The 19,310-nt window shown below is 44.9% G+C and overlaps 1 protein-coding gene across 1 annotated transcript in view; it reads right to left on the reverse strand.

Moving 5' to 3' along the window:
• DENND2A (DENN domain containing 2A) overlaps positions 1-17,659 on the reverse strand; it is a 35,542-nt gene extending 17,883 nt beyond the window's left edge. The window contains exons 1-8 of the mRNA XM_062491866.1: positions 17,558-17,659; positions 14,633-15,841; positions 13,504-13,631; positions 9,596-9,717; positions 6,590-6,787; positions 4,556-4,649; positions 3,170-3,220; positions 65-252 (exon numbers count right to left, since the gene is read on the reverse strand). Of these exons, the coding sequence (XP_062347850.1) occupies positions 65-252; positions 3,170-3,220; positions 4,556-4,649; positions 6,590-6,787; positions 9,596-9,717; positions 13,504-13,631; positions 14,633-15,841; positions 17,558-17,628 (2,061 nt within the window). The 5' untranslated portion in view covers positions 17,629-17,659. The remainder of the gene's footprint in view (positions 1-64; positions 253-3,169; positions 3,221-4,555; positions 4,650-6,589; positions 6,788-9,595; positions 9,718-13,503; positions 13,632-14,632; positions 15,842-17,557) is intronic.
• Between the last annotated feature and the right edge of the window lie 1,651 nt (positions 17,660-19,310).

Consider the following 19,310-nt stretch of genomic DNA (forward strand, 5'->3'; position numbering starts at 1 on the left):
GGAGAAGCTGCAGCTCCTCCAGCTATTCAAGTTCACCACACAATCCAAGCCAGGTGGGGCAGACCTTCAGTGGGAACTGCTGGGTGACCTCGGGGATGTAGGCAGCCCCAGCCTGCTTCTTGTGCAGCGACACCACGACGAAATACTCGAAGAGCTGCCTCTCCTGGTACTCGATCAGGTCCCGCTCCAAGCTCTGGTACCGCGGCGTTTGCTTCAGCCGGGACTTCACGTGCACCAAGCGCTGGCTGTGAGCTATGGAAACAAGGGCAGATCCTGACTTTGGCTCTTTGCAGAGACAAGGGATAAACCTGGAATCACCTCACTGCAGTGGCTTTGTCAGTGGCTGATCACTTGGAAGCTGTACTATAAATATTATATAGCTATAATAATAGCTATACCTGCACTATACAATGTGGCCAAAGATGGGCTATAATCTTGTGCCATCACCCTGAGGAACTTTGGCAGCAGTAGAATTTCATGGATAGCTTTTGCAGCTGAAACAGCCCAAGCTGAAATCCATATAGGACACGATGTAACAGATAATATCCAGGCATTGATCCTAGCACTCCTTTATGTATTTTTCAAAGCCAGCACAGTGAGGTGACTGACCGCCTTTGTTCAGAGGAGGCTGTGGGCAGCAATCCCCATGAATTTACAAGACCAGCACTTGATTCAGGCCAGGGTTTTGTTGTTTGAGTAATGCTGGGGACTCCCAGCTTCAGCACACAGGCTGGGCTGTAGGCCAACAACAAAAAAGAGGTGCCAGTGAAAAACCCTGGCTCATGTCAGTTCTTCCTGTGCCTAAAACTAATCTCTCCATGTCATGCTCCTACAAGTTCACCCAAGACAACGGGAAAACAAGAAAAATTGCCAAGCAAGCTGTAACTGCAACGCACACGTGAACCAAGGAACATTAAACATCCAAGCATGGAAAGTCATGAAAAGTTGCTTGCTGAGAAAAGACCAGATGACATTCCCTGAGGCCACCCCCCTGCTTCATTCTACAGTTGCATCCCAAATTAAACCTCCATGATGTCTTCCTTATGCCTGCTACAAAGAAAAGAAAGAATTAACTACAAGCAGAGACTACCGCACATTCTCATAGCTTTGGTTTTTGGGAAGGTGGGTGGCAATGCAACTTTTTGACAGGAACAACAACCAAAGAGACACTACAGGAGCTCCAAAACATAAGATATCTGCTTGGGAGACAGGACTTCCTAAGAGATGGAATATACTAGTTGATCTTTTGTCTAGTAAAGTTGTGCCACTCACAGACTATTGCAGATAATGTAATTTAAAGCAATCTTGAGGTGCCTCTCAAATTAGAAAGTGTAACAACCCCATGACAGTTAAAAGTCCTGGAAAAATTGCTTAGGCACCTTTCTCTTGTCACCTACTATGTTATTTGCTCTAGGGCTGTAAAACTTTCAGAAGTGGTTTGTTTCACCAGAGACTTCAAAAGGAGCAGTGTCGCAGCAATGCCGAGTGCTTCTGAAAAACTTGCTCAAGATCTGTGCTGTTTATATTCTAAAGATACCAGAATTTTACTGCTGTCATCGTGGCAAAGTTTGTCTTCCAAGATTTTTCCTTTCCAAGGGCCAGCACTTCCAGCTCTGACATAAAGCCTTATGATTTACTGTGTCTCAGAAGATGTACAGTGACTTGCAAGCAGAAGTAGCTGGCTGGTGTGATTGATGTGTAACACAAAATATACAAAGTCCCAAATACAAGATATTTGCTAAATCATCTCACTTTCCTATTTAAAAATAGGGAACTCAACAGTTCAACAAGGCATAAAGCAAAATACAGGTGTAGTTAGAGGAAACAGAAAGTGCCAGAGCTCCTGTTCACACTTAGGCAGACCTGCACTGTCACTCAGAATCAGGTCTGGATCTGGATATTATTCAGAGCCCAGTGCTGTTGGATTTGAGGTGACTTCATATGATCTCCATCATCCTCTCTCTAGGGAGTTCTGAGCTGCAGTTACAGAGAATCACATGATGATGCACATGATTCACTACGGCAACCAGCAGCAGACAGGAGTTCAAGTCTTCCTGGCCACATCTACACTGCCTTTCTCAGTCAAATCTGAACTTGGTCTGTATTTCACAACATCACATTTCAGGAGGGTTGTGAAAGTTATTTCTGCACCATTCTGGTGCAAACCCTCTTTCCTGTCTCCAGGCTAGCCTTAGAACCTGTCAAAAGGCAGGCAGTGGCAGCAGTTTTCAGCTTTACCTTGCTAACATAAGCAATACAGATAAAAGATTTCAATGCAAATGAAAGCAAGAACATACAGTAGTTCTTGAGTGGGAAGCTGTGCTCACAAGAGGGAGCTTAGTCTGAGCTTTCACTTCTAAAAACCTGGAAGAGGGTGAGAACGAGCACTCCCACTCACAATGCACTGTAGCTGATACACAGCTCAACTGCTGCTCATGCCTGTCTTTTCAGCTTGGAACTGAACTGCCCTGCTATCCAAATCTGATGTGCATGTGAATCAGGAAACTTTGGAATGTGAGGGAGTTCCCATCTTGCATTCTAACTCCGCCAGGACTTTGAATTTGCCACACAAATTCCCAAAAGACAGCAAAGTCCCTAGAATGTCCAGGGGCTAATTACCAGTACAGGGTTTCAGGAGAATATTTTAGAGACCAATACACCAAATAATCTGGCAAGAGTGAAGAAAGAAATGCAGTGCTTTATCCCAACCCAGCCAGTGCAGGAGAGTTCAACCAGCAATAAATCACACAGTGCAACTCTGTTTCCTAGCTAGCCAGTCTGGCTGGTGGCTTTTCTCCCGTAGTAAGCATGTGGTGAGGTGTCTGGACATCCAGTGCCATGCAACACTGCTTCTGCCAGTCTGGTCACACATCTCTAACTCTGCACTTAGAGAAATCTCACTGTATTTCCTCAGCGTCCAATACTCCTCCTGGGAAAGTCAGTCCACAAGGAGCTTTGATGGGCGTTGGAAGAGTTGCTTGTTTTGGGCTCCCACAGCTCTCTGCCCATGGATTTTCTCCTGCAGTATTGAGATCTTTGTCCTCTCGCTGTGCTCTATGCAGAAACAAGGTCCTCCTCCAAAGGCAGAACACAGAGGAAAGATCTTGTCCTGGGAGCTCAGAGCAGAGTTAATCAGGAGCCATCTGCTCTCTCCACGCATTTGCCTTACCTTTCAGTTTCTCTTCAGTGTCACTGTCTGATTCACTGTTTTCATCTGTAACTAGATGAAAAAAGAAAGGGAAAGATGAATCATTTATAGCTGTGCATTTCTTACCCCTGGCATGAGAAAGCTGGGCCTGGCAACTTCAGGGGAAGCAGTTCAGGTTCCAAGGGCCTTGTTCTTTTTTAGGGTGCACATACCCACAGATATTCAGCTTACCAACCCTGGTGACTTCCCATTCATTCTGGGAAAAAAACACCCGAACAAACACCAACAACAAAACCAATTTTGCACAGCCAGAAGAACTGCATAAATAATAAAATGCCAGAATGGGATCCAAGTCTGTATATGCACAAGACCAAGGCAAAATACTCATTGATATGCAGAAGTTTGTGGGACATGGGATGGAAGGATGGAAGGATGGAAGGATGGAAGGATGGAAGGATGGAAGGATGGAAGGAAGGAAGGAAGAAAGGAAGAAAGAAAGGAAGAAAGAAAAAATTGTCAGACTGAATCAGACTCAAGGTCTATATGATTCAGTGATCTATTTCTCAGAATGATGCTTTAGGGAGGGGTATAAAATGTTTGGGATGCTTCCCCTGAAAGTTCATATAAACACACTCATCCACCCTATGGCTGTCTATGCTTTATGATATAGGATAAACAGTAACAAATATTTGTGGGAAACAAATAGAGGGGGTCACCTTTTGCTGGAAATTAAAGTGCTCTGGAAAAAAAATCCTGTGCTGGAAAGACACAATCTTAATTTTTACAGAGATGTGATACTTAAAAGTAATTGCTCTGAAGTGCCTGAATGCTTTGGTCAAGTTATTAATTGACAGTGGGAGGATGAAAGTCTCAACCCTGTTAAGATGGAGATGGTCCTACAGTCAGTCCTAGAAACCCTGATTCCCAACTGAGGCTATTTGTTTATTGGGATGGTGAAAGAACCAGGGCTGTTCCAAAATCTTGTGTCTTCCATTGGACAGTTCACTGAAGTGACACATTCCCACAAAATATTTTGATCTCAACAAATCAGAGTTTTTGGACAGAACATTCCTCTCCACAGCTTCCATCATGTTCCAGAAAAAAACATAAAAAAGGGGGGACATGTTTGGCCTGACCTATAAGGTTATCATGCAAAGCCATGGAATGAAAATGAAGCAAGAAAAACAGAAAATTTCAATTTTAACCAAAGTCCTTTTGGCAGAGGAACAGCCCTTACCTTACCAAAAAAAAAAAAAAAAAACAAAAAACAGAGTGGAAACCCCAACTCAACCTTAGTCTGGACTGGAAGAAGTGCTAGACAGTGTCACATAAACCACTAAGGCAATCTAAAGTGCAAGGCAAGTCCTCAGAATGTCTTGGATGTATGATGATTTGAAGCTCCTTTACCTTTCCCTGAATTGCTCTCTGTAGACTGTGACAGTCTCTTGACACGTTTCTTTCCCCTCCGTGCCTCGTAAATGGCATTGATTTTCAACACAAGCTGCTCAGCAAACACACAAACAAACAAACAAACAAACAAACAAACAAGGTTAATTTCTTCCCTAGGCAAGAAATTAAGTTAGAATTTCATGTGAAGCACTCTTTACCCCAACCTTGGCCATGTTGAAACTCTTCACTTGATGTGAAGATTCCCAAATTCCCCAGGATCTGTGCTGTACTTCCAGCTCCACACTCAGTCTGGTACAGCAGGAGCCCAGGGTAACAAACCCTGATGAAAGGCCTCTCCCTAAAGCACTTCTACACTGTGCAGCTGTATTAGCTTGACAGTGTCCATCTCTCCATACCACTACCCTTGCTCCAGGGTGCACCAGAGGGTGCCTTGGCAACCTGTCCTGGTCTGCAGCTTTGGGAGCAGAAAACTGGCTGGAGGATGACTGAAGAAATTGAGAAGTGTGGAGGCCAGTGATACTGAAATATTTCACACCAGTGATTTCCTTTGCAAATCCAGTAGTCCCTGTGCTCCCAGCTGACCATGAGAGAGGATATTTCAGTGCTGGGCAATGATGGGTTTAGTGGCTCATTCAGTGCTCCCCTGTCCATTCCTGAAGGGGAAGGGAATTACAGCAGAGCCATGCCAGGCTTCCTGCTTAAGCCTGCCTCCTTCTCAAGGTCCCAGGCAGGAGCAGCTGGATATGGCCACAACATTCAGATTTATTCCATAAATAGTTGGAATAAATTCGGATTCCAGATTTACTTCCACACATGTTTTGCCAGCTCAAGGTAAGACACTCCCACCCCCTACTTGGTCAGGCCACTCTGAATACAAATATTTAAGTGGGAGGCAGCATGCTCTGATGTGGAAGTACAGCCTTCACCCAGATGCCCAGCTCAAGCCTCAGGTGATGCTGCCCTTGACACAGCAAACCTCAGTTCTGAGCTGGCCCTGCAAGACTGCTCATGGCACTGTGGGATACATAAATACTTGGAATCCTCTCTTCAGCTGACATAAAAGTATGTGTGAACACACTGACAGAGCTCAAGCCCATGCACAGATGTGAAGATATACTGGGAAAGAAACCCTAAACATTTGCAGTCTTTGGCTCATTCCTGAAAGGCTGAGGAACATAGAGAGGGCATTCAAAAATCAGATATGCAAACATGAACACAAATCTGGCAACCAGGAAACAAAGAAGATACACAAACACATCCCTTATTCCCCAAATGCAAACTGTGGGTTTGGAAAAATATCACCACAGACCGACCCTGGTAGCCTCTGCTTGTCCTGCAAAGACTGGGATAAGCAACTGTGTTTTTATAACTGTGTTTTTGAAACATTCAACAGATAGACTGCTGCCAAACCTCATTTGGACTGAATACACACCCTGCCAGATCTGAAAGAAAATAAAATTTAAATGGCGTAATGCTGTATCCAAGTATGAAATAGGAAATATTGCTGCAGAAAATGCTCATAACTGCAGACAAGACCTTTTTGTCACTCAGTTGTCATCATGTTCATTGCTTTCCTACAATCACACCTTGCCTTAAATTATCAACATCCAGTGCATCAATCAGAATAAACAAAGAACAACAGATTTCCAGAAGGAAACAAACACACAACACACAGACAATTTCTGACTGTCCCATTCAAGTAGCACAGCAGGAAGAATGATGGGGTACAATTTTTGCAAAATATGAACTGCTGTTTTACCCTCTGAAATATTTCAACTTCTATCCCAAAATTACAGTAATTTTTTTTTAATTATTAAGAAATGTCAGATGGAAAAAAAAATTCTTTGAAAGGTGCAGACATGTTTTTGTGCCTTCTCCTTCAGGCAGAAAGGGGCTTAAACACAAGTCAACAGCCAGGACAGCAGCTACCTTGCAGGGATGCCACACACTGGAAATTAAAGAAAACCTGGTCTCATACTCACACTCCTGCCTGGAAGAAGCCAAACAAAAAAGACAAAGCCCTAGATTTACCTTGGGAATCTTTCTTCTCCTCTTGCCATTCTGAGAGTCTCCCAAGGAGAAGAAGGTGTCATCTGGACTGCTGGGGGTTGAGGGAGGGCTGATTTTGGATGGTGACCCAGTCCCATCACGGCTCAGTTTCCGTATGTCTGGCAGTTTGAAACTCCGCCGCTCTGAGTTTTGCCGGAAAAACATGGGTTTGGAAAGCAACTGGAAATGAAGGACAAGGGATGAATAACCACAGCACCTCGTGTATCCTCACTCCATTGCTTACACTGTCACGTCAGCAAATCCAGTGGGGCAGCCACAGCACTGAGTTGTCAAAACAGCCTGAGAGTGCCCATGGATTTCTGCACATGGAAGAAACACATGCAGCTGCCAGGCTACGTCTTGACCAGCAATTTAACCATCCCATTTTCATTGCAGAACTGAACACAAGCTCAGGGGTTGGCCAAGAAGGCCTTGCTCCAGTGTGGAAAAAGATCTCCCAGGATTTGGGTAATCCAGAGGCTGGGATTGTAAACAGGACAAGACTAACCAACCAACCAACCACAAGCATTTGGGATAAGGAGCAGCTAGCCAGGAGGAGCAGAGAAGCAGTGAGAGCAGGCAAAAAGCACTGTCAGCATGGCTGTCTTTGACAGCAGCCAGAATCAGATTTTTCAAAGGGTACAAGAGATACTGTTAGACAGCTATGGAGACTCTTTCCTCATAAACTCATTAGCAAGTTTGGTGGGAGTACAACAGAAAATGTCTAAGCAGCAAAGTTCCTAAAGTCTCTGACCAAAAATAGCATCGGAGAAGTAGAAAGCTCAGCTCCAGATAAAGAAGGGCAAACTACTTCTCACCAGAAAGATGCTCAATAAGAGCACTTTTTATATTCTCCTACATTTTTCCCAGTAGTTATGACAAGGTAAATTGCACCTTTCATGGGAAGAGTATCTGCACTGCCGGAGGACATATCTGGCTCTAAGAAATGTGGGGGAGAGTTACCCAGTCTAGTTCTGAACAATTCACAGCAGCACCATGACTGTAGCTAAGGCAGCACCACCATCTGCCTCCATCAGCAGTTATTAGTCAGACCAATTAATCCATTCTGGTTAGTCCACGTGTCTCTGGATTCAGCAGAAGATGCTCAGGTCACAAAAATGTTTGCCACCTACAGAGAAGTCATGTAAAAATGAGGCTGTAAGGAGTCTTTGCACTGAAGAATCTCATTCTGCACCAGGGATATGAGCTACTAAGTATATGGTAGTCCTGAAAGTCTGTCTATGGTGGCTACATAATATGTATAGAGAGATGGGAACAGTGGAGCTGCCTCCTAACAAAGAAATTTTAATGAAAAAAATAACAAACATAGAAACTGCAAGGTACAACCTCCAAAGACCTCAAAACCTGGAAAGCACAGAGGTATATAGATGAGGTAAAGGGTACAGGATCCAAACAATAATGAGGATAAGGAACAGAACCATATATGCAGCTGGCCGTTAGCCAACCATCTATCAAAAGCAAGAACACCACCTTATTTGTAACAAACTGGTTAACATGTTAGTTCCCATGAGACAACTCCTCTCTATTCTCTCACCACGATGTAAGGATGTCCTGGCTCCTAGCTAGGTGTCTCCCAGGGTCTCAAGCTGAAGCTCTCTGCACCTGCAAGTGAAGCCAGCTCCCTGTCCACCTCAATTTCCACATCTTTCTAGACCCATTTCATCACTACGGCCTGGCCAGGCTTTCCAGCAGGATGAATGCTGCAGTTGCAAACCCGCTGGCTGCTAAGAGCTGCAGCATTTTCTTTTCTGACTGATGCAGATGGTGGCTTTTAGAAGCCAAAGCACTGCAGAGTAATATAGTTCCTCCTGCTCAGCTCTCCTGCTGGGAACAGCATCTCTGGTGAAAGGCATTCTTGTGCAGCACTGCAGCCCCTTTTGATAACACACGTGGGAAATCCGGGTGCAGGGGTGACTGCAAATCTCTCAGAGGGAGATCAGCCTCATCTGAACAGTCATACACATGGCCCCTTGCTGCTCTAGATCTAACTAGCAACAAGGAGAATGGACTGAGAACCACAGAACAATCTTCACTTTAAAGAGCTGCATTATCCAAAGACACCCTAGTTGCTGATTAAGCTGGTTGGAAAAGAACAGCATGTCAAAGAATGCTGCACATAAAACTTCTGAAAATGCTGGATAACAGCTCTAATAATAGTTGTTACTTGGAAAGCATGAGAAAACCCTTTGGCAAGGAAAGCTGTGTTTAGATCCCTGCTATCCACTCCGAACTTGTATACTGCCAAGATGACTTTGGCCATCACTCTGTCCCTGCTGCCCCAGGCTTGGATTATTCAAAAAGACAACATGAATCAACCAAAGCAGCTTGGGAGGCTGAGAGACCAGGGCTGGCCTTGGTAAACCCTGAGGTCTGAGCAAGAGGTGCCAACCAGAGTTGTACTTCTCCTTTTGGTTCCATGGACAAGGACAAAAAAGGCACCAAACTGTGAGCTGGGCTGTGGTGGGTATGCCCTTGTAGAACCAGCTCTCCATCCAGGGGACTGGCACTGTGTTACTTTCCAGCAAATTGTCTCATGGAGAGAGCAAAAAAAGGCTCCTGGGGGGGGGGGGGGGGGGGGGAAAGGGGAACCAGCAGAGGCACCTGGGCACCAGCATGGGCAGACTGTACAGCCCACAGACACTAGACAAGTCTACTGCAGGCCTTGATTACCCAAATACTTCCATGCCCTCTTTGAGGGGAGGAAGGTCTTCCCACACCACCAGGGAAGGTGAACCTGGAGTGAAAAAACAGTGAAAGGAAGCAAACCATTTATGTAAGGGAATGCTGTTTTGCTTTTTTACCTCACTGAAGGGCAGTAAATCCCCTCTTATCACACTGTATTCTGTGGCAAAGGACATAAAGGAAAATTCCCTAGCATGATGAAGGTGTCCACTTTTACCATACAGAACCTGGAATTCACCCAAAAACTTTCTGGAGCAGAAGAGGTGGCCACTTCAATCAAAGTACCTTTGTGGGAGTCCCAGGTACAGAAGAGGTGGGGGATGCTGGGAAGGTCAGGACACATTTCTTCCCCAAACAGCGGCTGTTGGTCTCAATGTCTTCATAAGGATTTTCCTTTGATGGTGGATCTGCAGCAGAAAGCCAAAAGCAAAAGGTTCTAAGGGCAGAAAATCTCTGAGGTTTGCCATAAAAATCTGTTTAGGGATCTGCTGGTCTTCTCCCACCTCCCACGTCAGACATAAAGACCTGTTCTCAAGCATTCCTGCAATTGCTTCATTCTCTCCACAGCCCTAAAAGTCCAGCTGCTTGCTGGACAGTGTCCAAACACTGACAGACAAATGCAGCCATAGAAACATATCACAGATAGTACAGATGGAAAAGACCCTGCGAGCTCTCAAGTTCATTTTCCTGTGTGTAGAAGAGCTGTGATGTTCTCATGCACATTAGTTCCTAACTATATTTCCTTCTTTCCAGTCCTCTGCTTGGAGGTGCTCAATTAAATTGTGAGCTGAAGCCTAGCATGAAGGTCCTCTGTCTGTTTAAGCTCCACATTTAGGGGGAGGACATCTGTTCATCACTTATTTGGGGCTGAAGTGATGCCTTGCTCTTGGGCTGACTGCAGGAAGATTCAATCCACGCTCTGAACATGGATGTCTATCACACAATCCAGGATTTCAAACATGTCTACCAATCATAGACACCTCAATCTCACAAGCTGTACTTTAGAAAGAGGGAAGGATTAAGCCACACAAAGTTGGGATGCTCTTGCCCTGGGGAAGGATGGGGAGGAGGGGATGTGGGACACAATGCACACCTCTGAAGTAGGTTCCTTTCTTCTCAGTAATTCTGGAGATGAGGCAGACAACTAATTTGAGTTTTAAACACCCCAAATCCTTATATCCCACTTATATTCCATTTTTATATTCCACTCTTCAGCAGTACTAGGAAATGTAAGCTAAGCATGTTCAAAAAGAGCACAACTCTGACAAAGCAGGTTGTGACATCTCCACCCAAGCATCTAAGAAACCACTGACAAAGGCTCAGCCCAAGCATCTGCACAGGCAAATGATATGTTATGAGCCTTGTCTCTTTACTGCCTCATTTCATGCTATATCCCAGTGAACAGCTGGGACTCGAAGCAACTGCTTTTCTCCTACTGTCACATAGTGCTTGGCTGAGAGTAAAGACTGGAAGTCAGTGGTGCTGCAAGACTCTTCAGCAGGACCAGTAGTGGCTGTGGGATCTGTCTAACCAGTGCACTCCCACCTGCCTGCCCAGCTGGGGCAGGAGTGCAGCTGACCTCTTCAGACAAGGGCAGAAACCCAAGTCTTTCCCAGCACTGTCCTCTCCAGTAGATGGTGACATCCAGTGCTCCAGCAGGGAATCCAAATTCACCATGAAGAAGGCAAGTGGGAGACACCAGCAAAGCAAGGCTGCACTAACACTTGGTCAGCAAGCATTGTCCTGTCCCTGAAACTGGCTCCACTTTCTAATTTCAATGGCCTCTTCAGTACTGAAAATACACTTCAGCTGTCATGCAACTGGGAAGACTGGAGAAAAACAAAATAAGTTTGAATTCTGTTGCCTGTCCCATTCCTCAAATTGCTAAACAAGTCCAGTTAGCTTCAATCTAGAAGAAAGAACAGCATTTCCCTCTTTTTTTACAAATAAACCTGGTCATCCATCAGCCAGCTTCCAATATTCCAGGTAAGCAATGGTGAACAGGGGAAAAAAGGGTGCATGAAGGAAATCTGTGTGACTTGCTGGGAACTGGAGCCATTATCCCACCAGCAGCTGAACCCCCACTAGGTCACACATATGGGTGTGTGTATGTGTGTGCTTGCACGTCCTGATGGGCACACAATTGTCTGTGGGCCAGCAGCAGTGTTCTGTGGCTGAAGCCTTGGTTCCCCCTCCACTGGTGAGGTTTTCATACGTTGTTCGTTTTGTAGATTAAATTTGTCTGTGGTCTTGTGAAAAACAAAACTGCAGCTTTTTATTTTGAGTAATTCCTGTCCACCCCTTTTCCCAAGCTTCCATGGTAACACCACCAGGATTGTAGGAACCAATTAAAGATCACTGATTCCAGGCAAAGCCTTAACATGCAGCAAGAAAACAAAAAAAATAAGCATGCTCTATTAGCTGACAATTACCTATAACTTTGTTTTCTTCTAATCTTTGCAACTAAAAGCTGGAGGGGAGAGGAACTTCAGGCTGATATTTGAGTTCCCTGCACACTTGGGACATGGGGCTGTGCTTGTGTTTGAATAGATGGATTTGCCTTCACAGCCACTCTGCAATGCTATCCATGTTATTCCAGCTGATAAGGTGACCCTTACTCAGTGGTTTTTGAGACCTCCCATCATGCCCCAACACAAAAACCCCACAGCAGCTGCTTAGACACTGCCTCTCCCTTTGGCCCCTCAAGTAAAGAGAAGGAAAAAAGCAAACACAAGGCCCTTAGCTCCACAAATGAGGCTGACAGCTTCAAAAATGCCAGAAAGGATGGATTAGAATTGCCTTGTCTGCCGTCAGTCCCAAAGGAACATGATTCCTTTAAGAGCTCTTCTCATCAAGTATAATCAGATTTTATTAATATCAAAATAGTAATGCCTGGCCTGCTCCTGAGAAAGTGCAGCTCCTCCTATGCTGAACAACACAGAGCACCTTTGTAGGATTACAGCAGCATGGCAAGAGCTGATGCAGCTGTTCCCTTCCTCATCTGCTGACCTCAGCCAACAGGTTTACACAGCACCAGCCTGCAGCTACTAAAACTCATTAAGGCTTTTTCAAGGGGGACACTTCTATTCTATGTTCCATCAAAGGCCACCTAACTCACAATATTAAAAAACACTATATAAATGGATAGAGTTACAGGAAATAATCTTCAAAATGGCACTGATCTGACACTGGAGCTAGAGAACTAAATAAAACTAAATTTCAAAGACTGCAGGACCCAGTTTCTTAATTGCAATGGTACCTGAAGCCATACGCAGTCCTATTCCTGAGCTGTGGAACTGACTTCAAGGCTACGTTTTCAGAGTGTTCACATTATCTCAGCAGTGAGAAAATCACCACAATCGACAGATCAGGGCTGTGAGAATTAATCCACAGGACGAAAGGAAGGCAGAGATATGCCAGCAACAAATAGAAGCTGCTTCCCATATGCCTCAGGTTTATCTTTGAAGATGATGAGCTTTGAAGTATCCATTTTTCTTATTACTTGCCAATAATATGTGCAAAGTGTGTCCTGGCTTACATTTGGATAATAAACATACTTTATTCAGCACCTCTGCTGAATGCCTGTTGACCACGAGACCCTGCTACTCAGGACTAGCAGCCAGCTGCCTTCCCTGCGCAGAGTTCCTGTTATAAATGCATATTATGGTATTGGCTTTTTGCAAATATTAGAGTGGATACTATATGTGTAATGTTAAAATAACTTTTAAGATATAATTTTCTTTAAAAGTAACATAAGCTAATAAAGTGTCCTTGTAGTAAGTAAACTACCTACTTAGTTAAATAACACCCAGTAAAAACACTTGCTATTAATATACCAACTACCAACACTGATCATCTACAAAACTTGAAGACCAAAGCCCAAATTAAAACTAATAAATAAATTAAAAGCACAGCCAAAAATCACGCATACTCTAAAAAAACAAACTCGAAAAGTAGCAACATAAAACAGTTCTTAAAATATAAAAAATAGTTTACAAAAAAGTTTGAAAATGTACAATAAGTCTATGAATATACAACAAGCTGACGAATTCAAAGGCTGTCTCCAAAACAGCAAGTGTGCTCTTGGCTGAATGCCGTTATAACCTTTTGCTTTATTGTTTGTCTCTTATTGCCTTTTATTAAACTTTTTCAGTTTTACCCAAGAAGTAAAGCTCTTTTCCCACAGTTCCTACCCAGGATGTCCTCGTAGACGTTCTCCTCAGATAAAGTGCGTGTCAGGGCCAGCTTGGTCTGCGCGTACCAATCCACCCGGCCGTGCTCGGATGATGACTGCAGCAAGTCCTCAAACTCATAAGATTTCCTGCACCACGGTGGGGGCGGGGGAGGAGGAGCAGAGAGAGGACAGTGATGCAGTTAACCAGCATTTATAACTGAATTACAGCTAATTCACTCTTCCACACAGCTGGCAAGATAAACTGCTGAGAACGTCTCACTGCCTCATCCCATGTAAAAGCAATACTGAGGCTGGCTGTTTTTATCAGCCACACAAATAAAGGCATTTGGGGGTGCCATAATCTGGGTCGTCATGGCAATAGCACACTGTGAAGATGCAAGTGTTGAATGGCACATCCTGGAACACCACACAGAACCTTAGGGCATGAGCGGTCCCATCTACAGCACAGATCCCACCAGCTAAAAGCATAAGAGGGCCCCAAAATCAGCTCTCTGAGCAGCACAGAAAAACAAAACTTGCTTGCAGAATGGTAGAAAAGGTAAAACTGTGCCCTCCATGAGCAAACCTAGGAAGTTTTGATTTCCTTTCTCCAACGGAGCCAGGAATTTTTAAGTGAGAATTTATCCAGTGGGCATTAGAAAAGCAGTGTATTTTATATTCCCAACCCCAAAAATGTGTGACAGTCATGTGGGAGGGGATAAAAGGCAAGCAAGCACTCCAGAAGAATATATACACATCAGATTCACTGAGGTTTACTATGGACAGTGAAAATGCTGCAGCAGAGACTAGAGATTATCATTCCAAACACTGTTCCAGACCAGCTGTGGTCATTTTGCAATTAAGTAGAGTTTCTGCTAAGAAAACCAAAACAAAACCCCAAATCCCTCAATTTTGGGCTTGAGGGTTAAGCCATGTAATACAGTGACCTTAAATCTGCCATGACTTATCCCTCCACAGTTACCCTGTGGAGTAGTGCTGGCCACTCATCCATTCTGGGAGAGATGACTGAGTGCTGATTATGCCGGAGATTCTGAGCAAAAAGGATAGATTTGTCTCTCTCAGAGAAAGATGGGAAGGTGGGACTCCACCATGAAAAGCAACAGCTTCATGAAGCACAGCCCCAGTACCTGTGGTCAGCATTGTTCTTGTGCTTCCCGCTCCAGAGCCTCCTGCTGACAGCTGATGGGGGAGGAGAGGATGGCAGAGGAGGGGGAGGAATGGATGGCAGGGGGGGTAAGTTTCTTTTATTCCTAACTGCTGGCACCCAGTCTTCTTCCCCCTCGTGTTTGAAAGTCCGCCGAGGCTTGGGCAGTGGGTTGATGAAGGGCTTCTTCTCTGGCACCCCCGGCTCTGTGTACACATTCTCCACCGTGCAGTGCTTGGATTTCACATGAGAAGTTCTTATCTCTTCTAGAGTCCCAAAAATTGGCTCACTGATTTCAGAGTCCACGCCAGGAGGCCTTTTGTTGATCTCAGCCCCCCCACATACACCCTCATGGCCCTCGGGAGCGGTGTGCCCTTGTGCTGCCTTCTCCTGCAAGCACTGTGGGGAATAGTATGTACCAGGCAACTGTGGCTGCAGTTCTGCTGGGCCATCTTTCAAAGCCTGCTCTAGCTTCTTGACCTGACTGAGCACTGAAAGATTCTCCTTCTGGACCTCCCACTTCCCACCTTTCACCTCCTTGCATTTTCCAGGGCTGAACTCCATTTCCTCATCCTTCTGCGCTTCCCCTTTTCGATCTGCAGCTTGCCCCATGCCTTTCTGAGTTCCTGCTTTCCGCTCATTCTCTTTGCCTACCCCTTTGCACTCCAGTTCCCGGCTCATAAGTCTCTTGGTCTCTGCTTTCCGAGTCACCAGTGCTTCCCCACTCATCTTCTCAGTCACACAAGGCATCTTGTGCTCCTCTTTGACTCCTGGCTCCTCCTCTCTGCGAGGAGCAGAAGGCGTTTCCTTTTTCCCTTCCCATTCTGAAATTTTCTCCTTGATGCTGAAGGACTTGTTCCTCAAGCCAATTTTTCCTGGTATATTCTGAGTGCCTCCTATCTGCTTCCTGGCAATTTTATTGTTTTCTTTGACATTTAGATCCACAGATGGGTCACTGATGATCATTTTAGGACTAAGCATGTTCTGCTGAAAGCAGTCAAGCCTCGGATCCAGCATCAAGTTCTCCAAGGCTCCCAGTGGGTTCTTCACCACAGAAGAAACTGGTTCAGCTTCAGGTGTTAAACCCAGGGCAACAGAGGAACCTTCAGAACATTTCTCACTCAAAAATCTACACAAAGGTTTTTCTAATTCCTTCACAGCTGCTGTATTATTCTTATCTGCAAGCTTGATCCTGCACATCGAAGACAAAAAGGAAAGAAACATTCACTGCCATTGCTCACCCTTGGCTTAGTTCATCAGCTCCTCAAGCTTTACTCATAAAGCTGATGGCTGAGGATGCTCAAACCAAGCACTTGACATGAGCTTAGAAAGGAGGATACCCAGGGAAAGGTCCTTCTAGCCAGAACATACTGCCCTTCTCTCATTAAAATCAAGATGAGGTTTGAAAAGGAGCCTTTCTCTGTGGAAGAAGTAGGCTGCAGGTGAGAGAGGTGTTTTTTGTACATCAGACATGCTGATACCAATGAGAGCTTCACCAGTGTGTGTAGGTGTGTGTGCAGAAGTGCAGCAAAACTTTGGACATCATCAGGTATTAAGCAAACAAATGCAAAATGGACCACTTGCAAACAACAGCAAGATTACTGCTGTTACACAGAGGAGAAAGCATATGGTACAGCTGGTGTTCCTGTAGTACCTGTTCAGAGGATCTTTCTCATTCATCCTAATGTTCCCCAAACGCATATTGATGCTCAAAGACTGCACTGTTATTATTCCATTTCTATGGGCTCTACCAACCCAGTCCACAGGTGCACTTAGGCCCCCAGGCACACTCCCACAGCACCCAGAAACCAGATTCAACATTTTAATATTAAACATCTTCACTGTTTGGGTCCAAAGTGCAACAAAAATTCCAAATCTATTTAGTCTAGAGATTCCCAGGTGTGTGATATCACAGTATCAACACTTTGGTATCGTATCGATATCCTGCTGAACAGGCAGTTATTCCAACACAATATGTTTCTGAACTGAAGCACCTGGTCACGTCTTTGAGGTTTGCCTGGGCTTGGGAAAAAGCACCAAGACAACAAAAGATAATTACTAGGATGCAAACCCATATCATTAGTCCCATTTAACCACAATCCCAACATAAGATTAAAAAAACTGGGAAATTGCCCCATTAACTTAAACGTGTCAATTGTGTCTCTTCCAGAACTTAGCAGTCTTGTAAGAGCATCTGTGGAGGAGCAAGAGGAGCTCCTCTTGCAGGCAGCATCCCTGCATCCCTGTGTGCTGTCAGGCCTGGAGCTTTGTCCTGGAGCTAAGCAGTGCTGGCAGCCATCACAGACTCAGTTGTGGTGCAAATTGAGTCTGGGACAGGGACAGGTATGTGAGAGGAAACAGGACCTGAGCGACATCTGTTCTTCCTTAGCCTCACATTTAAGTCCTGGCTGTGGCAGTGATACTGTGCTTTGGTTAAGAGCTGGCATTGTGAACACCAAAGTCCTTCCCAAGTTGGGCATCACAGTGCCACTGGTGGCTGGACCTCAGAGTAGAAGCCACCCTGCAATGGGTGGGGACACTGGGGCTCTTCTGAGGAGTCTCCAGTGTTGAAGACTTCAAGTGCAGGCAGGGAAAACATTGACAGACATATCATCAGCATAAGTAGTCCTGCCTCATGGCAGACCTTTTCTGGCATTGTGAGTCTGGAATATTAGAATATTAGAATACCACAGTATAAGAATATCAGAATGTTAGAATGTCAGAGGTCTGACTGGATGAGATAATACACAGAATCTCAAGATGGAACTTTTGCGCTGTGTTTTAATATGGGAGGAGAGAGGGACGGTGCCCAGCAGAGAGACAAGGTTTCCTTCCTTTGGTTTTCTTTGTGTTGGGGATAATAAACACAAGCAAAACACACTGGGACTGGAACAGGGAAAGCTCTCACCTCTCAAGAGACTTGCAGACAGCACCCCCAGACTTGCTGCTCACATCGGTTGCCTTGCTTGCTGTCATCATGTCAGCACACAGCAGGGCAGAAGGTCACCTGCAGACAGACACAAGGAAGAAGCATTGCTCTCTGCTCAGTATCCTTCTCTTTTCCTTCTACACACACACACACACACACCTTTCTCCTTGAAATCCAGGAGAGGAGCTGAAGTAATACATGACAGCTTTCTGAGGACAGCCCAGACTTCCTCCCCTGAAAAATGGGAAGCGGGGTGACAGCAATACCCCTCAGAATCCCAGTGAGGAATTGACAGTTTTTGAGGGCAAAAACTGTCTTTGACTCAGCATCAACTGCTGCACCTTGAATTATATATGGAGCACATTTCAAAAAGGCTTTCATTGCTGTCAAAATCTCATCAGATTTAGATTTTTTTTTCCCCCTTGCAATTTTATAACAACCTGTGTTAAGGCCCCAAGCCTGAAGTGGCTGCTGGGAATAAAACACTGTCACAACACTCAAAGCTTGGGATAAGAAAACATTTTAGCTTGAAGAGACACTGCACTGCAGCCACTGGTCTCTCTGGTGGGCCATCTTAGCCTGCTACTGATCTCATTTCACAGGACAGCTCCTTGTGGGGATAAGATAAACCATTCACAAAAATTAGTCATTCTGTTTGCCTCATGATTTTTAGCACTCTTGGAATGACTGTCCCTCTCTTTGAGGGACACTGTTACCCAGTCAATGCAACATCTCCACTTTATTGTGCTGCAATGATCTTTTTTGTTATACAGAAAATAGAAGAATTACTCTCTTACTCTGTAGCATCATCTCTGCTCACTTCTCAGGGTGGTCTGCCTGCTCTAAAACATTGCAATGACAACAGGCTCACTATCTTGTAGGCAATACTTAGAAAAGTCCCTCAGATCTCTCCACCAGCTGGTCTGCCAGAGGATGCCCTGCCATGCCTGGCATTTGACAAGACCAAGTACCTCTTGTCATTAAAAAAAGTACAGCCCACCATGCAAAAAACAGTAAAGAACAAAGGGATCTCTCATTTCCACTGTTCAAGCTTTTGGGCAGAGAAAGGAAAAAGGGGGGCGGGGGGGAAATCAGTTTTATTTGTTCACAGTTTTCTCTCCCTCCTTTTATTCCATACTGGCAATGTTCCTGAGGCGAGGAGTGAACTCTGGGTCAACTCAATGTGTACACACTCAGGGCAGCTCATTGCTAACCATTTAGCAGACTCTCTTTTTCCCAGACAATAAACCCCCTTGGATTCTCTCCCTCATTAGTAACTGGAACAAGCACCCATTTCACATCTAGACATAGAACAGCCTTGCAACACTGTCAAGAAAATTTACCAGCCTAAGGAACAAAATCTATTCATCCATCCGTTAACTGTTATGGATTGAAAATAATGAAAAGCTAACCACACTCGTGGCCTTGGCCAAAGAATGACTCACCCAGGCAGCCAAAGCAGATTCCTGCAAAGCTGCAACAGAGTCTCCTCTGCACTTGGTTTACAACATCCCTAGAGCAGGGATCACTCAGCACTCACTTGGTGCCTTGCAGCTCCGTGTCACTGCCTTTAGCGGTGAGAAATACAACATTTCTTGTGTCCACACACACAATCCCTGGGGCTCTGCTGGAACATCAAATGTTTGCTGGGAATGCGCTCTTCTGTCCTCATAAGATCCCCCAGTTTCCCTATCAGGAAACTCCATCTCTCAGCCTTTTCCAACAGCCTGCT

Source organism: Cinclus cinclus, chromosome 4 (genome assembly GCF_963662255.1).
Source record: "Cinclus cinclus chromosome 4, bCinCin1.1, whole genome shotgun sequence".
In the NCBI taxonomy this organism is placed as follows: domain Eukaryota; kingdom Metazoa; phylum Chordata; class Aves; order Passeriformes; family Cinclidae; genus Cinclus; species Cinclus cinclus.